Source organism: Mirounga leonina, unplaced genomic scaffold (genome assembly GCF_011800145.1).
Source record: "Mirounga leonina isolate KUSES-001 unplaced genomic scaffold, KU_Mleo_1.0 Mir_174, whole genome shotgun sequence".
NCBI lineage: Eukaryota > Metazoa > Chordata > Mammalia > Carnivora > Phocidae > Mirounga > Mirounga leonina.
In genome coordinates, this window is record NW_023270451.1 from 37,618,067 (window position 1) to 37,635,527 (window position 17,461).

Below are 17,461 nucleotides of genomic sequence, written 5' to 3' on the forward strand. Positions count from 1 at the left end.
CTGGGTGTGTAAGAGCGCCTTGTTCCCAGGGCCAGTGTTTATTAGCAATTCACTTCCCCCTTTGGTACACTTAATCAGGCGCTTATTATATTCTATGGTGTCATCCTGACTTCAGGACTTTAAAGGACAGCTTTGAAGACTACTCAAGTGCATTTAACATTACAATGCTTTGTGCAGCCAGATGTCAATTCCACCTGCCCAGAAGCTTATGCTGAACGGTGACCGGGGCTGACCCAGACGGAGCTGGGCTTTTCTTCGCCTCCAGAATCTTGTGGGACCGGTAAGAGCGAGAGGTCCGCCAACCACAGGGGCTATTTGCCAAAACACGATGCAACCTTAGAAGGTGGGTCACTGCTCGGTTCCAGCAGCCAGCCAGAGACAACAACTAAAATGGAAGATCCTTCTCTGTGGCAAAGCAGGCCTCTTATTTGAAACGGAAGGCCTGAAGGAGGGAGGTGAGCAAAGAAAGGAAAGGCGAAGGCACTGCTCCTAGAAACCGGGTTCATTCAAACCCGGAGGACAGCAAACCCCGCCTCCCCACGCCGCCGCCCGCTCAATCGCCAAGCGCTCCGGGTGTGAGCTCGCCCCGCGGGGAGCGGCTTGGAGCCGAGGAGGCGGTGGCAGAGGTGGTTTGGGCAGCCCCGCGCGGCGGATAGGCCCAGACAAACAACACCCATTCCCCCTCCCCCTCGCTTAGTTCAACTCCCACTCGGCCCCGGCCACGCCCTGCCGCCACCGCCCCCTCGGGCAGCTTTCCGCTCCGCAGCCAGGCCTCGGTCGGGGGCGGGAGGGAAGGCGGTGCCTGGGATGGGCCGCCGCGGCCAGCGGAAACTACAAGGGCCGAGAGCCTTTGCGGCAGCGAACCGCCCCCTTTCTCCCACCACTCAGCGCGCGTCACCAGGAGCTCAGCCAATGGGGACCGAGCCAGGGAAAAAGGGCGCCCGGGTCCGGATGCGCCTCAGGAAAGCCATGCTCCCTGCGCAGGGGCAGCGGGCAGTTCACCCGGCGCGCCGAGTAGTCGGTGGTTCGCAAGCCCGCTTATCCGACCCGCTCGCTTCCCTTGAGCGGCAGCCCTACTTTTTTCGTTAGTGGCAATTCCGAGGGATGCTGGAGCAGGTTTTTGAGGGGAGGGCGCTGGGAAATGAGTAGGGGGCGGGATATCCTGAGACAACAAGTTTGGCTGTATGGAGGGCCTACCGGCAGCGAGCCTGAGCTAGAACGCCGAGAGAAGGAGCACCGGAGAAGCCAACGGAGGAAAAGAAAAGCGGCTGAAAGGCTAACCCCGGGAAAGGGGGTGGAGAGGAGGCGGCCCCAGCGCCCCGGCCCCCGGCAGGTCGGCGGCCAATCCGCTGGGGGAAGGGGTGGAGAGTCGGCGGCTCCGGCGGAGAGAGGCCGAGGGGGGTGGGGAGTCGGCCGGGCTCGCGCCGCCCTGGCCCCGCCCCCGGCCCGCGCCGCCGCCCGCGCCGCGCGCCGCCGCTGTCAATCAAGGGCGAGTCAGCCGGGCTCGGGCGGAGAGAGGAGCTGCTACGCCACAGCCCAGCGGCGGCCATTCGCGGAAAAAGAGGCAGAGCCTGTGCCAGCTACAGCCTCCTCCGAGCCACCGCGGGCGGGCGGGACCGGCCTCTCCTCCCGCCTCGCCCCCACCCCCACCCACCTCTATCCCTGTGTCTCCGTCTGAGGGTTTGTCCTGTTAATGCGGGATGAGCGGTACGTATTCTCCACCCCCCTCGGTCTCCTTCACCGCCTCCCTCCCTCCCTCCCTCCCCAGACCCTGCTCGGTTCTCCCCCCTCCCCCGGGGCCGCTGAGATGCTTTAAGGGGAGGAGGAGAGGAAGGGAGGGTATCGGGGGGTGGGAAGGAGGGTTGTGTTTTGTCTTAATGTCTGAGAGAGAACAACCTTCTGGGTGTTGCTCTGGAGCGGATGGGTCGGGTTTCAAACCACGTTTTGTGATATCCCCCTCCTCCCTTCCCTCCTTCTCCCCCACCCCCTGCCGGTGTGCGTGGATCGCGGGTTTATGGAGATTAATGTTCAGGGGGAGGGGGAGAAGAGGAGGGGGGAAGACGAATAATAATAATCCTAATAACCTGTTGTCGTTGGGGGGGGGTTTGTTGCAGATCAGAAGAAGGAGGAGGAGGAGGAGGCGGCGGCGGCGGCGGCGGCAGCAGCGGCGATGGCTACAGAAGGAGGGAAAACCTCTGAGCCAGAGAATAACAATAAAAAACCCAAAACCTCAGGCTCCCAGGTAAAAGCAAACATAAAAAAAATTCATCACGAAACGTTAGGGGAGAGAGGGAGTTTTGTCCTTTAATTGCCCAGAACTGAAGAACAGAATACAAATGTTCATCCACTCAAAGCATCCTTCTGAGAGTGAGGAAGTTAAATTGTAAATTCATAAAGATTTCACATGTTTGAGGTTATAACGTTGTTTAAAATTACATTAGGGACTCAGACTAGTAGAAAACGGTGTGTATTTTCCCAAGGGCATTTTGAATTCATGAGAATGTACTTTAGAAAAGTTTGTTAGACATTTCCTTTTATTTGAACTTTATATTACAGTATCTGCTTCCTTATTCTTCTATCTTACTGCTTTTGTTACTATTTCTTTTTTATTTCTGTCACTTCCTGAGTAAGTTCTGAAACGTAGAGCTGTCAAAATAAATAAATAAATAAACCCCTTCCAACTACTGGCCTCCACTAAATCCGCCCACTTTTTCCCCCCCCCTCTCCTTTACCATCTCATTTTGGGTAGGACTCTCAGCCCTCTCCTCTGGCTTTACTGGCAGCTACTTGCAGCAAAATAGGGACTCCTGGTGAAAATCAAGCAACTGGACAACAACAAATAATTATAGATCCAAGCCAAGGATTGGTGCAACTTCAAAATCAACCACAACAGCTAGAACTGGTAACAACACAACTTGCTGGAAACACTTGGCAACTTGTTGCCTCCACTCCTCCTGCTTCAAAAGAAAATAACGTTTCTCAGCCAGCTTCTAGTTCATCTAGTTCTTCCAGCAGTAATAACGGGAGTGCATCTCCTACAAAAACTAAATCAGGTAATTCTTCCACCCCTGGTCAATTTCAAGTCATACAAGTACAAAATCCAAGTGGTAGTGTACAGTACCAAGTGATCCCACAACTTCAGACAGTGGAAGGCCAGCAAATTCAAATCAATCCAACTAGTAGTTCATCTCTACAGGATTTGCAGGGTCAAATTCAGCTCATTTCTGCAGGTAATAATCAAGCTATACTCACAGCTGCTAACAGGACAGCTTCTGGGAATATTCTTGCTCAAAACCTGGCAAATCAGACCGTTCCAGTCCAAATTAGACCTGGTGTTTCAATACCACTGCAATTACAGACCCTTCCTGGTACTCAGGCTCAAGTTGTAACAACCCTACCAATTAACATTGGAGGAGTGACTTTAGCTTTGCCAGTGATAAACAACGTGACTGCTGGAGGAGGGACTGGACAGGTTGGCCAGCCTGCTACTACTACTGATAGTGGGACTTCCAATGGGAGTCAGTTAGTTTCCACACCCACCACCACCACTGCTTCTGCCAGTACTATGCCGGAATCTCCCTCCTCCTCCACTACCTGCACAACCACTGCTTCAACATCTCTGACGAGCAGTGACACATTAGTGAGCTCAGCAGACACGGGCCAGTATGCAAGCACATCAGCCAGTAGTTCCGAACGCACTATTGAAGAATCTCAAACACCTGCTGCTACTGAGTCTGAAGCACAGAGCTCCAGTCAGCTTCAGTCTAATGGAATACAGAATACACAGGATCAATCCAATTCTCTTCAGCAGGTGCAGATTGTAGGCCAACCTATCTTACAGCAGATCCAGATCCAACAGCCTCAGCAACAGATCATTCAGGCTATTCCACCGCAGTCATTTCAACTGCAGTCAGGGCAGACAATTCAGACCATCCAGCAGCAGCCTTTGCAGAATGTTCAACTTCAAGCAGTAAATCCGACTCAGGTGCTTATCAGGGCTCCAACTTTAACACCTTCAGGGCAAATCAGTTGGCAAACTGTACAGGTTCAGAATATTCAGAGTCTTTCAAATTTGCAAGTTCAGAATGCTGGGTTATCCCAACAATTAACCATCACCCCAGTGTCTTCAAGTGGTGGCACAACTCTTGCTCAGATTGCTCCTGTGGCTGTTGCTGGTGCCCCAATAACTTTGAATACTGCTCAGCTTGCATCAGTGCCTAACCTTCAGACAGTGAGTGTTGCCAACCTGGGTGCTGCAGGTGTTCAAGTGCAAGGAGTTCCAGTTACAATCACTAGTGTTGCAGGTAAGTTACTCTGGTCTTTTCTCTGTAAGATCCTTTCATGTAGTTTTTAATAACAGTTACTGCTTTTCTTTGCTAACTCTTAGATTTGATGTAGATCTCTGAAATAAACATAATCATAAGGAATCTAAAATCACAGGAATATTATATTAACTGCCATGAATATCGTCATCAGTGTGACCCATTCACATCTGTACATTTTAATATTAGATTTTCCGTGTAAAATTTGCTAGACACTTTTAAAAAGTTATTCTTCCATGGAGCAGAACTTCCTGATTAGAATCATAATTGTCTTCTGTAATTTAGAGATCATATTTGAATACACTTGAACTCTTCAGAAAGAACTCTGATAAAAATGATGTTTATATCTTCTTTAAAAGAAAGTAGATTTAAAGCTGAATTAGTATACAGTTGTGAATCTGTTGAACTTTAAATTCTACTTTGTAATAAGGCTAACTTTTTCTTAAATTGGAAGTTCTGCTTCAGTATCTTGTTGCTCATGCTTTTGCGTTTTGTTATACAGTGTTTTAAACTAGATATTGATGCAGTTTAGAGATACAGTTGTAAGTTACAAATTGATTAATTTTTATGTCTGTTTTTCTGCTAAAACCAGGATTTTCCCAGGATTTTGAATAGTTACTTACATATAAAATTATACCTAAATCTTATGGTTGTTATATTATTTTCAGGTATTTTTAGTGTGAAGTTGTTGAAAAACAATTAAAAATGAAATAGAATGTTGCTATTTTGAATTGTAGTAAAAGTTATTTTAAAACCAATTATAAAGCGGTTGTTGGTTATGCATATAAGGAGATTTCTAAAGTATTTGGAAAAGTAGTCTTATTATTTTAAATTTTCTTGATTCATCTTTTTTTTACCTAATAATACCTTTGTTTTCTAGTAATTAAACACTTTTTACTGATTCTGATTTGGTGAAAACCTAGTTGTGGTTTTAGCGCCTTTGATACGGTCAGATCTGTTTAGTTAAATATTTTTATTTTGATAATCTGAAATGAATAAGCACATCACTTTTTAATGATCTTTCTTGAAACAGGTTTCAGAAAAATTATGCTAGGGTTTTTGTTTTACAGTTAATACCTAAAGTAAATGTATATATTTATAATTGGATGTTGTCAGATAGAGTTCTGTGATGAAGAACAGAGATTATGTGTTTTATTTAGATGCCCATTACCTCTAAACCAGACCTATCCAGTAGAATTTTCTGTGATGATGAAGTGTTGTATATCCTATCCAGTGTGTTAGCCATGTGCAGCTGTTGAGTGTTTAAAATGTGGCTAGTGCAACTGAGGAACTGAATTTTTAATTTATTTAATTTCAATTTAAATAGCCACATGTGATTAGTGGCTTCTGTATTGATAGCACGGTAACCTAATCAAAGTATTTTGAGTGTGGTACTTTTCTCCCCTAAAGCTATTGCAGCACAATTATAAAAGTATTTCTCTGGATTACAATCCATAGCATGCTTGCTTTGTTCATACTCTTTTCTAAAAATTGACCATATCTTAAGTATTAAAGAAAAATGTCTTTTTTTGATGGGTTGAATGACAGCTTGCATTATCAAAAGTTACTTTAGTTACATTTTGATTTGCCGTTTAAGCATTAGTGAATTATGATTAAGAGAATTGAATGAGTTATAATTTAGGTTAGGAATAGTTAATTCTTCTGTACTGTAATTGGTATCAGTTACAACCCAGAGTTTCCCCCTTACCCATTGTGAGAGCAAATCATTGATAAGAGTATGGTCTTCTGACGACCTAACTCAGATTTATTTGAATGATGCATTATTAGGAAGGCAGGATCCACTTTCTGGAACTATAACTTTTGGGGGTGTGGTCAAGGCATTTGCTTTTCAAATAAACTTTCCAGGTCATTCTAAATCTCATTGAAATTTGAGAACCAAGGATCTAGACATTAGTAGTGAACCGTAAAGCAAAATATGGAAGCAGATGGGTGTTGGAGCTAGTTCATGTGTGCCTCATGGAATGGATTTTGATGGCAGAGAGAACTTAGAGTTTTTATTTCACAAGCATATTTTGACTAGCCACATGCTGAGCAATCCCAAGAGGTATGTTTAGTCTTCATTTTCAGAGCTAATTTTTTTTATTATTATTTAAGGAGTTTACATGATTTGGGTATCACTTAAGTGTATCAGGAAATTTAAACTTTACCAAGTTGGGTTTTTTTTCTCCTGAAACCAAAGATTTAAAATTTCGTTGATGTTAAAGAGTTTATGTTCTAATAGATAAGCTCAATCATTTTAAGAAGATAGCCATGTTATAAAGCCCAGAATTGTACTGACTTCTACAAGTCAGTGCAATTAATCTGGGCCTAGATATATAGTGCACATATATCCCTTTTATAAATGAACCCTGTAAGTTCTGATCTTTTACTTTGTATCCCCACCTTTTGGTACTTTTTAATTATTTCATATGTCTGTTCCTTCCCCCTAAATGGTATTATTTAATTTTGTTTAATTAATGGGAAAATTTTTGCTCTAAATATTTATGACAACTATTACTAGGCTTGAAAAAATTATTAATAGTTGGCTTTGACAGAATGTAATGACTAGCTCAATAACAACGGGCTAAAAGTTATCATCCATCCTCATGTCACTCTTCAAGAGACATGGGAAGGGTCTGGATGATAGGAAGAAAAAAATTTATATGGTAATCAAATGAAACCAGTTCTTGAAGCTAGGGAGCTTCATACTTGATTTTATGAAATGAGAATGTTAGTGACAACCCAGGGGGAATCTCTTTCCATGATAATGAATTCAGCATAATGTGTTTCTGTGGTTTGGTCTCCTCTCAGAATCCTGACTTCCAGGCTGAGTATCTAGCATTTAATTAGTTGGAATTGTAGTAGGAACTAAGTACATGTTCCTCCTACATACTTAGTGTTTATTTCTTGTTGGAATTGTGAGTTTGACTTTGACGGAAGGAAAAGCAGAATTCCCTCTTTAAGAACAAAGGTAACGTCGTACTGCTGGTTTAAGAACATCCTTTGTTTTAACTAAGTGACAAAAGTAAGATTTTTGCTCTAAGAGAACTACCTGTTTGCACAGTGTACTCAGGTAGCCAATGAGCCTTAGATAAAATGAACTTTAGGAGTTACATCTCCTTAGTTAAAAAATTTGGAACATGTAGGGACCATTGATATCTAAATCTGTAATTAACTTGCATTGACTGGGGATTTGATTTGGTTTTGGCCTTAATCATCCATCTGTTGTAATAGGTCATGTTTTTGCTTGATGGATGGGTATTTCTTTTTTTCACTTTAGTGGCAGTTCACATTATTAGGCTAATTCCTACACAAAGGAAGTTCAAACTCAAAAGATGTTGCTCGCCCTTCAAGAACTTGACTGTCAAACCTTCCTTTACTTTTGGGGGGATTAAAGTATGAAACCTGGGGATGTAGCAGAATCAGGAATGGGAAGGCCAGTTCTTCATAATTAGGGAAAATGGGGGCCAAACAAAATAACTGACATTTATATTTAATTTAGAAACCTGACTATCTAGTAGAATCAACTGCTTACACCAAACTTTTTTACAGAGCTCCTAAAAGTAGAAATTGACTTGAATTTTAATACTAATATGATTTTTCTTAGCTATATATGTTCTGTTAATTTGGATTTTTTTAGGCATCTTAAAATAAGATACATGTATCATACATATATACAGATATATAAACATATGCACGCATTTGTGTGTGTAACTATACAAATGCCTCCTGTGTTTGGTAATTTTTTTTTTTAAGTCAGTTTGCTCTTGTAATTTTATTTCTCTAAAATCTTAGAGTACTGTTTATTACATATTGAATTTGTTATGAGGAACTTATATCTTGTACCCTGTACAAGTAATTTAGGTTCTGAATTACCAAGTTGGTTTTACCCATTGGATGATGTATAGCATGACCTTTAAGATTTGTTGATGATGACATAACAGTATCATTACTAATTTTTAAGTTTTTCATGGAAGATGAAAACATATCCGTTGTAAAGCCACATTAATTTTTAGAGGGCATCTTTGAGAAGGATTTCAGGATAGAGAGGGGCGCAAGGGAAAATAGTTTTAATTATCTGTTTTTTGAATCTGAATCAGGGAACATATAATAAGTAATACTTAATATTGGAGCAGGCATAAAAGCAAGTTGGAGAGGAAAAAGAAGGAAGCTTGATTAAGAAGGAAGATGGGAAAGTGCCATACATAGATCTTAAAGAAATAATATGGATTTACAGGATGATAGAATTCTAGTTTGAAAGGATCTTTGAGGTTGTCATTCACCAGTTGTAGCCTTTTGGTATCGTTGCTGAAGTATTTATAAAGGAATTTTGTATGTTTCTGTTATAAGTGAGAGCAGAAATATGGGTAAGAGGTTCTAGAGTGCTACATGAAGTACTTGGGGATGACATAGTAATAATTGAGAGGGGACATGTGGGCTCTTCTGTACTTTAAGATTGGATGTTCATAATGCCTGTCAGTTTGCTACTTAATGAATGAGCAAATTGTGGCAAAGGGAAACCTGTTGAACCACAAATTGCTTATGTATGTATGTGGTGAGTTAAAGGCCTAATGAAATTGTAGTTAACTAATGTAATTTAAATATAATTGAGTGTCTCTCCCTCTCCCTCATTCCTTAGTGGTATTTTTAAAAATGAAGAAACTGAAGCCCAGAAAGATGAATTTCTTGTACATTTTGGCAGAGTGAGGACTGGAATCTTGACTGGCGCTCCAGTTGTCTTTCTGCTCTATTGCTGGCTTTGTTACCCAAATCTTTTGCTAGTAAATGAGTACATGTAGTTGAAGTTTAGGGACCAGACAAGGAGAGTAGCTTGACTTGGTCTTCTCCAGATGGATTGTGTCTGTTGTCACTGGATATTCAGCTTTAGTATATTGAATATAGTGTTGGTAAAAGCACAATTCCCTAGGTCTCCTTGTTACTGAGTTTAATGGTGGAATCTTAGTGGTATTATTTTGTCCTTAAAAGAGCAAATTCAGAACTTAATGAGATTAGTACATTCTGTATGTAGGTAAGCAAATCATTAGGCTGTCCAGATACTGTATCTTTTCTCAAACTATATTTAGAAATGGCTTTTTTTTTTAATGAGACTTGTGGAGGAAGAAAACATTTATTGTTTACCTTAGTGTGTTAGGTGCTAAGATAGGTATTTTTTATGTTATCTCATTAAAACTCATAATATCTTTGTTAGATTTTCTTATTGTGCCTATTTTACAGATAGCCTCATGAGCTTTAATTTAAGAAAGTTTACCCTCCAGTAAGTGGTAGAACCATGATTTAAAATCATCTGTGATTCTGAGGTTTTTGTTCAGGAGACATAAGGTAAAAGGATGAGTTCACAGGTAAAGGCTATTTTTCACCCTTTTGTGTCTGATCTGTCTTTACATCCCATAAAGGGTAGGTGGTTTTGAAAATTGAAATGCTGACTATGCAGTTAAAGTTTGTTCTAGTCCTAACATTCTGTGGCACTGACAGACAATTATGACTAAAAGTGGTAAAAGAAATGGTGAATAGAAACTATTATGGCTGCATGGAGATCTCTGTGTTAAACTCACATTTTACAATACTATACGTGGAAGGTAGAAGGAAGGACATAGGATTAAGAATGAAAACAAAGAGCAGCTTGACATTTTAAGAATAATGTCAGGAAAGCAGAAACTCATAATAAAGTAGGCTTTTACAATAATTCTAAACAACTCATAAGGCTTCAGATCACAGCAAAAGACACTTACTGCTTGAGCAAAATGGTGCAATATGAAGAAAAGACAGAGATACTCTACTGTGCCTCTGTTAACCAGCAAGGAAAATGCACTTCTACCTGAAATGACTAGAGCTGTAATTCACTGAAATTCTTTGTTCAAGGTAAGTGAGAAGATAAGGGACATTTAGTTGCTTTTTGGGAGTCAGAATGATTCAGATAAATGCCATCCTCGGGTCTGAAGGAACTTTCAAATTTAGTTTCAGGCCAGTATAAATAACTTAAAAGTTACACAGCATGGAAGAATTGAGCATGAATTAAGTACCTCATTTTCTGAAAACATCCTATATTGCAGACAGATGAGTTGATAACATCTTTAACAGAGTCCCTGAGTGGATTATCCAGTAGTTGGCTTCTGAGCATTTAAAAAAGAATTCAGGGATCACTGGGAACCTGTATGGGTTCACTAAGAAACTAGGTTTATGTATTCTTCCTCTAGGGTGTCCAGGTGAGTATAGAAAAGAAATAATGTCGCCACAATGTATTTTGATATCAGCGTTGGTAGTCATGATTTCTTTAAAGGCCCATACCTGGTTGCTCAATTACATGAAAAATGATTGTCTACTTCAGTGGAAGTCAGTGGTGGTATTGCATAAGGTTCTATCCTTGATATAGTCCAGTTGAATATTTTTTACAAATACTATAGTGAAAGATGGCCTATTTAATGAATTTAAAGGTGAGGTAAAGCTGGGAGACTTTGCTAATAATTATGATGGGGATAGACTTGAGATTCAAAGTGATCTTAATACTCTGGAATGCTGGGTCAGAATTATCAAGATAAATACAATAGATCCTCTGTTTAAAGGGGTAGGGGAAATCGTATACCCACAAGATGAAAAACCTAGGTTGGCAGCAGGACATGTGAAGGTGATTTGGGATTTATTGGCTTAATATGAACTAAGTAGAGTAAAGCTCCTCCTTTATTTTGTGTTTGTCAGACCATTTCTGCAATATTGTATGCATTGCTAGGTGTGGCACATTTTAAATGAGACACTGACAAACTGGCAAGCATATCAGGAGGGATTGCTGAGATGCAGAGTGTGGAAAACATTTCATTAGCAATAATTAAAGAGTGGGGGGTTTTATTGTTAAAACAAGAGAAGGTGTGACCACTGTCTTTGGCTTTTTTTTTTTTTTTTTAAATCTGTTTTGCTTGGCCCTGGGAAGCCAATAGAATATGTATATTTACACACAGGGACTAGTGCTGTAAAATAATGGAATGGTTTGTTTCAGAGGGTAGTGCTCTTCCTGTATTAGAGGCTGGATGTCCATCTCTCAGAGACAATGCAGAATGTAGAAGAATTTCTTGTACAGAAAGTTTGATTAGGTAAACTGTAAGTCTTCTAATCTAAAATTGAAGATTCTATGAATATTTGATTATATGGTCCTATTCTGGGTATTTCCATCCAGCATATGGTGAGAGTTCTCTGTCTTAGTTAAACTTAATGACTGACCACAAATATTTACAGATTGGGGGGGTGGGGATTTTGAGGGTCACATTTACAGTTTTTCTTGGAGTATAATTAAGGTGAATTCTATTAAGTAATAAGTATAATAATTCATAAATAGATTTCTGTTCTTCACTATTTGTTAGACTTACTGCACTCTTAGATGCTATTTTTCTATGTTACTTGCACTTTTATTTGGTAACTACCAAAGCATTAGTATTTTAAACATACATTTCTTGTCCAACATTGATTTCTAGTTAAGATATTTTATCTCAGTAGCTCTTTAACCATGTTTAGTTATGTTTCTGATACTGTCTCTTTAGTATGAACAATGTGATTACTTTTTCTTTAGTGAAATTGGAGAACATTTGGAAAATCTAGGATTCTTACAGAGTTCAAACTCTGGAAGCACTCACAGCTTCGAATTTGTGAATTTACTCCTTGGAATAAACAGATCCAATATCTCTTTCTTTTTGGCACAGAATATGTAGCACATAGGTGTTTTTTAAAAAATTATGCAGAAAATACTAAACCCATCAGGCAAGATCACCATGCATTGTATTTTCACATCAAGATAAAATCAGTTTTCCACAATCCATTGCTAAAATAAAAAGGAGAAAGGCTTAAAAAAAAGTCATTTGAGACTCGAGACCCTTTTAAATAGAAAGAGTATTAACTGAGATATATGAAGGTTCTCTTTTCCTTAGATATGGTAATACAGTTAGGAGTAGGGACTATCTGCTTTATCAGAGAGGTGCGGTTCAAGTAGTAGGTTTATTCCTTCTGCAGACGTACGTACTGAGAGGCTTCCTAGAGCCCAGGTATTTTGTGTTCTAGGTGATAGTCGGGTGTGGCTGAAAGAGGAGACAGGAGAGGCAGAGGAAAAAGAAAGTTTATTATACTCGCACGTGCTAAAGAGACTGTCACTGTACACTGAGAGAGGGGGTCACATGAGAGGGAATGCCAGGGGATGGCTTAGCTAAGCAGCTGGGGAACAGAGAGAGGGAGGACCCCTGGCCACATGCTTTTATTGGGGGGTCAGGATGCACTACACAAGAAAAGACATGAGGGGATTTCATTTAAATGTTACTAGGTCATAGGGGAAGATAAGAAGGGAAACTGTGCTGCAGGAGGTCCCCTTATCATGCTGGTGCACCTGATTGCATGGGCGGGGTGCTTACAGCTTGCTTGAGAAGATGTATATGCTGTAGGAAAACACTTTAAAATTTATAGTACAACAGGACTAAGAATTAGAACTCCTAAGTTTTTGCTCAGGTGCTGCTCCCCATAAGCTTATCCATCCTGGGCAAACATGTTATAGTTGGAGTTTTGTCCTTTTCTCATTTGTAAAATAGTATTAATTCCTTCCCTTTTTATCTCATAGAGTAGCAAAGATACATGACATAGTACATACAAAAAAAGTTAGAATATTCTAAAGAAAATTCTACAGTTGACCCTTGAACAGCATGAGGATTAAGGGTGATGACCCTCACATAGTTGAAAATTAGCATGTAACTTTTGACTCCCCCCAGACTTAACTACTAAGAGCCTACTGTTGCCTGGGAGCCTTACTGATAACATAGAGTTACTTAACACATTTTTTATGTTGTATGTATTATATACTATATTCTTAAAGTAAACCAGAGAAAAAAATGTTATTAAGAAAATCATAAGGAAGAGAAAATACAGTAGGAGAACGAGTAGTTTTAGATGTGGATATTAGCTTGAGTTAAATATCAGATGCAAAAGAGAAAGTTGTATAAAAGGACTATCAGAAACCTATGAAGTTCAGCTAAGGATGGAGAGAGGTAATCTACAGGTGGGAAAAAAAAGCAGTGTGTTTCACTGTAGAAGAGCTGAGTGTCTGCTGCATGCTCTGTCTGTGTTAGACTCTGAAAGTACTCACTTGTCTTAAAAGGATGCTCATGGTGGGGAGGTGAGGCTTACATGCATGAAACAATTACAGAGCAGCTACAATTGCAGATGAGAGTTTATTCTTAAATACTGGGTTTTGAGATATGGAAAACAAGTTAACAAGAGTTCAGAGACAGCTGAGATCAGTGGATTAGAGTAAACAAGGAAGGTTTTCTGTGGTGAAGACTTAAAACAGGCCTCGAAGATTGGTTTGGAAAGTGGACATTTGAGACTGACGATAGAGAGGTGAAGAGAGTGGATGTCTTGAGCCAAGCAGCTGAAGTAAAAAGCATGAAGTCCTCACGAGGAAGCAGGGAGCTAACACAGCAAGCGGCATTCTCTCGCCTGAGCTCCATAGCAGTGCAGTGGTCTTATAGAGTAGCTCAGAGTATCCCAAGTTAGCAGCCTGTCACCTCTGCTTCAGAGAAGTTATGTGTTTATTGGATTGTTTCCTAATGTGTTGTTTGAAGAAGGGACTCTGCCAAAATAATAATAAAAATAAGTTTGAAAAACCTGAATTTAGTGGATCGAAGAGATTGGATGGAAGGATTGGCAGAGCAAATGATATTATTAAAGTGTTTATAGATAAAAGTGTGGAGAAGTTAGAATCAGGAGGCCAGTGAACAAGCATGTTGTTGGAGTAATTTAGTCATGAATTCACAGTGGCCTTTAGAAAGGCTATGGCAGTGAACTTGCTTAATACAAAAAACAGGTTGTCAGACTTCCCTTTAGTACCGAGAATGTTGACCTGAAAGAAGTGGTAAGGGATTAGGTAAAAACATCACGTTTGCTGGTTCTTTTCCTCTACTCCATACCAAGTATAGTAACAGGCATTAAGAAACTGAAGATGAAGTGAGACATGTTTGCTGCTTTCACAGAATATATTACCTGTTGCAGAGACATACTGTATTTTATTTCTTTGCTTCTAAGACGTACTTTTTTTTTTTTTTAACATTTTAACATCTTTGAATTTGAAATGCATCTTACAGTCAAAGGCATGTCATAATTTAATTAGCAGAAATTTTTTGTCCTTACAGTCACTTACATCTTAGACTCAATGGGATATGATGAATATATAGTTAATTAAATTACAGCGTGGCATTTGGTTTATAAAGACGGTGAGTGAGGTGTTATAGAAGCCCACAGGAAAGAAAAACTGGTTCTGCTTCTAGGGTTCCAGAAATGTTTTCATGGAGAGGGTTATAACTGAGCCTCTAAGGGGACCTTAATGGATTACTAAAGTTTTGCCAGGTCAGGATGAGGAGGGCCATTTTAAATGGTTATGTTGGATTTTACATGCAGTTTGGAGATCCATTTAAGGAGTTTCCTACAAATGTTAAAAAATTCGGACTGGGATCAAGAAATATTAACACACATGAAAGGCGAATTGTAAACCTATGGGCAGGGGCTGTGTCTTATCTATTATGGTATTTTTCAACTTGCACATTGATGAATGTTGCTTGGTACCTTATAATCCTGGTACTGAACTAGGGAAAAGGACACAGGTGGAGAACTTTGATTTCATAGGAGAATGGGATCAATAGGTCCTTGGAATAGATTCAAGATGCATACTTAAAAAAGGAATGAGAGAGTTTATGTTCATAAAAGGAAAATTGATTAGTAAAATGAAATAAAAGGAACTTATATCTGATTGTTCCATATGTTGTGGTAGACAGTTACAGGTGAGAATCTTAGCAGTGAGGGGAGTTTTGAGGAGAATCCAAAGGTATTTAAAGTTTACAGGTTGTTTCTGTCCCTCTGAATTTATTATGTAGGTGCCTCATAATGTAGCCAGAGAGGGTTTAGTATAGTTCTGTAAATAATGAGTCAAGTCACCATAGCTTTTTGTTCACAGAAGCGGAGCTGCTTTTGCACAGGAGTATAGGAACCAAATAGTGATCTGTGCTGTGGTAAGTGGGTACCTGTCCCTGGTGTGGGGGTGGGGAGGGGTGGAACATCCTTTTTTGGCTGTAGTTGAGGGTGCCTAGGCTGAGGAGTTGAGAAAGAAGAGGGAAGAAGAGAGTAGGTGCATATGGTGACAAGTACTAACTGAATTTATATAGGAGAAATTATTATACTTAAAGTGGTTTGTAAATCCTATACACTTTTGCATATATTTAAATCTACATATGAACCAATTTGAGGTGTTAACATTTGACAGGTATTTGTCAGAAATGCTACAAATTATGATAATATGCTTGTTGAAGCAGTAATTGGATTATTTTAATTTTATCACAATTGTGGTTTTATTAATATAGTTTTATAAAATTAAAACACATTGTATTTTTATTTCTAGAATTTCTCTCACCCTTTGTTCTCACTGGCAGGATTTCAGTACCTATATTGATTCTAATGGTAGGGCAGGTACATGGTTTTGGTAATCTCTTTATATACTTTTACTCATTTTATGGACTCTGCTGGGAGACTCCATTCATAAATTCAGCAGCTGGGTACTAAGCATCTGTATCATGAGGCTTGATGTGTTCCTTATATGATCAGATAACATGGGATTGAACTTCCTCTTCCATAATGTTTTAATGGGGAAAGAAATTAGTTCATTTTTCTTTTATGAATGAAACAAGTAAAAGGGTTCTTTAACTCTTATATTTGGCTCACATTTATTGCATATTTGTAGTGTGCCAGATACTGTATGCAGCACTTGATACATTAACTCATTTACTCTTCAGAACACTGTGTAAAGTTAAGCATTGTGGTCATGTGCAAAAACTAAGGCCTCCAGTGGTAAATAACTTGCTCAAGGTCACATAATCTAAACACATTTTGTCTCTAGAACCCTGTACTTTGTCCATTACCACTTAAATTGTCTCTCACTATACAGTCCCCTTGTGCTACAGTGTGTGTTTCCTGTGATCATTTGTGGAATTAATTCATTGTTTCCTGTGTGTCAGGCACTGGGCTTAAACATTTTATGTATATTAACCCATTTAATTTTTGCAATTCTATGAAGAAGGTAAAGATAAGGTCAGTTTATAAAACAGGAAACCAAGGTTATCAGAGGTTAGTATCTTGGCCAAGGTTATACAGCCAAAATGTTATTCGGCTGGTAAGTTAAAGTACTTTTGATAAGGCTGGTCTGGATGAACAGGACTATCACCTACCTTTACAGCTAAGCGATACTATTTTAAGTAACTTATTGTAATTAGTGTAGTAGATTCAATAAGGCATTGATTCCTGTATTTTTAGCTGAGCACTCTACTCTTTATCACCCTTTAGGGGCACAGGGCAGAAATGCCACAGAGAGGATTAGGGGGAAAAAAAGATTTTATTACTTTGTGTATCCTGTGTTGATTGGGAATTTGAGGTTAGTAAGAACATTTCCTTTATTAAATATATGTGTACCATAAATCAATTTTGAATGAGTTTTTTAAAACATTCTAAGAATATAAACCATAGAGGAGTCTTACAATATTTATAATACAGTAATATTAATATTTATTATAATATATTAATATTTAATATGTAATATCAGTATTTATATTAAACATTATTAAATACAATTGATATTATAGTAATGAGTATGTTATATTAATTTTATATGTCATTTATATTATACTGATACAAAAATTAATAAAATTATCAGGCATGCCAAAAAGTATATGCTTTATGAGGCCTATATTTCATGACTTACTTCTTGATCAGCATGTGACATGTCAGTAGATAGGAATTTACTATCTGAAGGAAATGTTAAGAAATGACTTTTAGGAGAACCCAAAGACAGTAAGAATTTTATGTATAGAATTTATGTTCTTCAAATAATTCTTTAGTCATTTTTGTGTACCATTAGTTCAATTGACAGGTGCTTTAACTTTATTATTGTTGTCTAGTGGATAAATAATAAAAAATATTTGAATATCTGCCACTGTATACCAGACATTGTTCTAGATGCTGGGGAAACAAAACAGACATGTTCTGTAATCATGGGTCCTATTCTTTATTTTAGGTGTTTTATCTCAATCTTAGATTATTGCTCTTTTTAATAG

At 39.1% G+C, this 17,461-nt stretch overlaps 1 protein-coding gene across 1 annotated transcript in view; it reads left to right on the forward strand.

Moving 5' to 3' along the window:
- The first annotated feature begins 1,534 nt into the window (after positions 1–1,534).
- SP4 (Sp4 transcription factor) overlaps positions 1,535–17,461 on the forward strand; it is an 86,423-nt gene continuing 70,496 nt past the window's right edge. Inside the window, exons 1-3 of the mRNA XM_035020713.1 lie at positions 1,535–1,707; positions 2,115–2,242; positions 2,750–4,304. Of these exons, the coding sequence (XP_034876604.1) occupies positions 1,701–1,707; positions 2,115–2,242; positions 2,750–4,304 (1,690 nt within the window). The 5' untranslated portion in view covers positions 1,535–1,700. The remainder of the gene's footprint in view (positions 1,708–2,114; positions 2,243–2,749; positions 4,305–17,461) is intronic.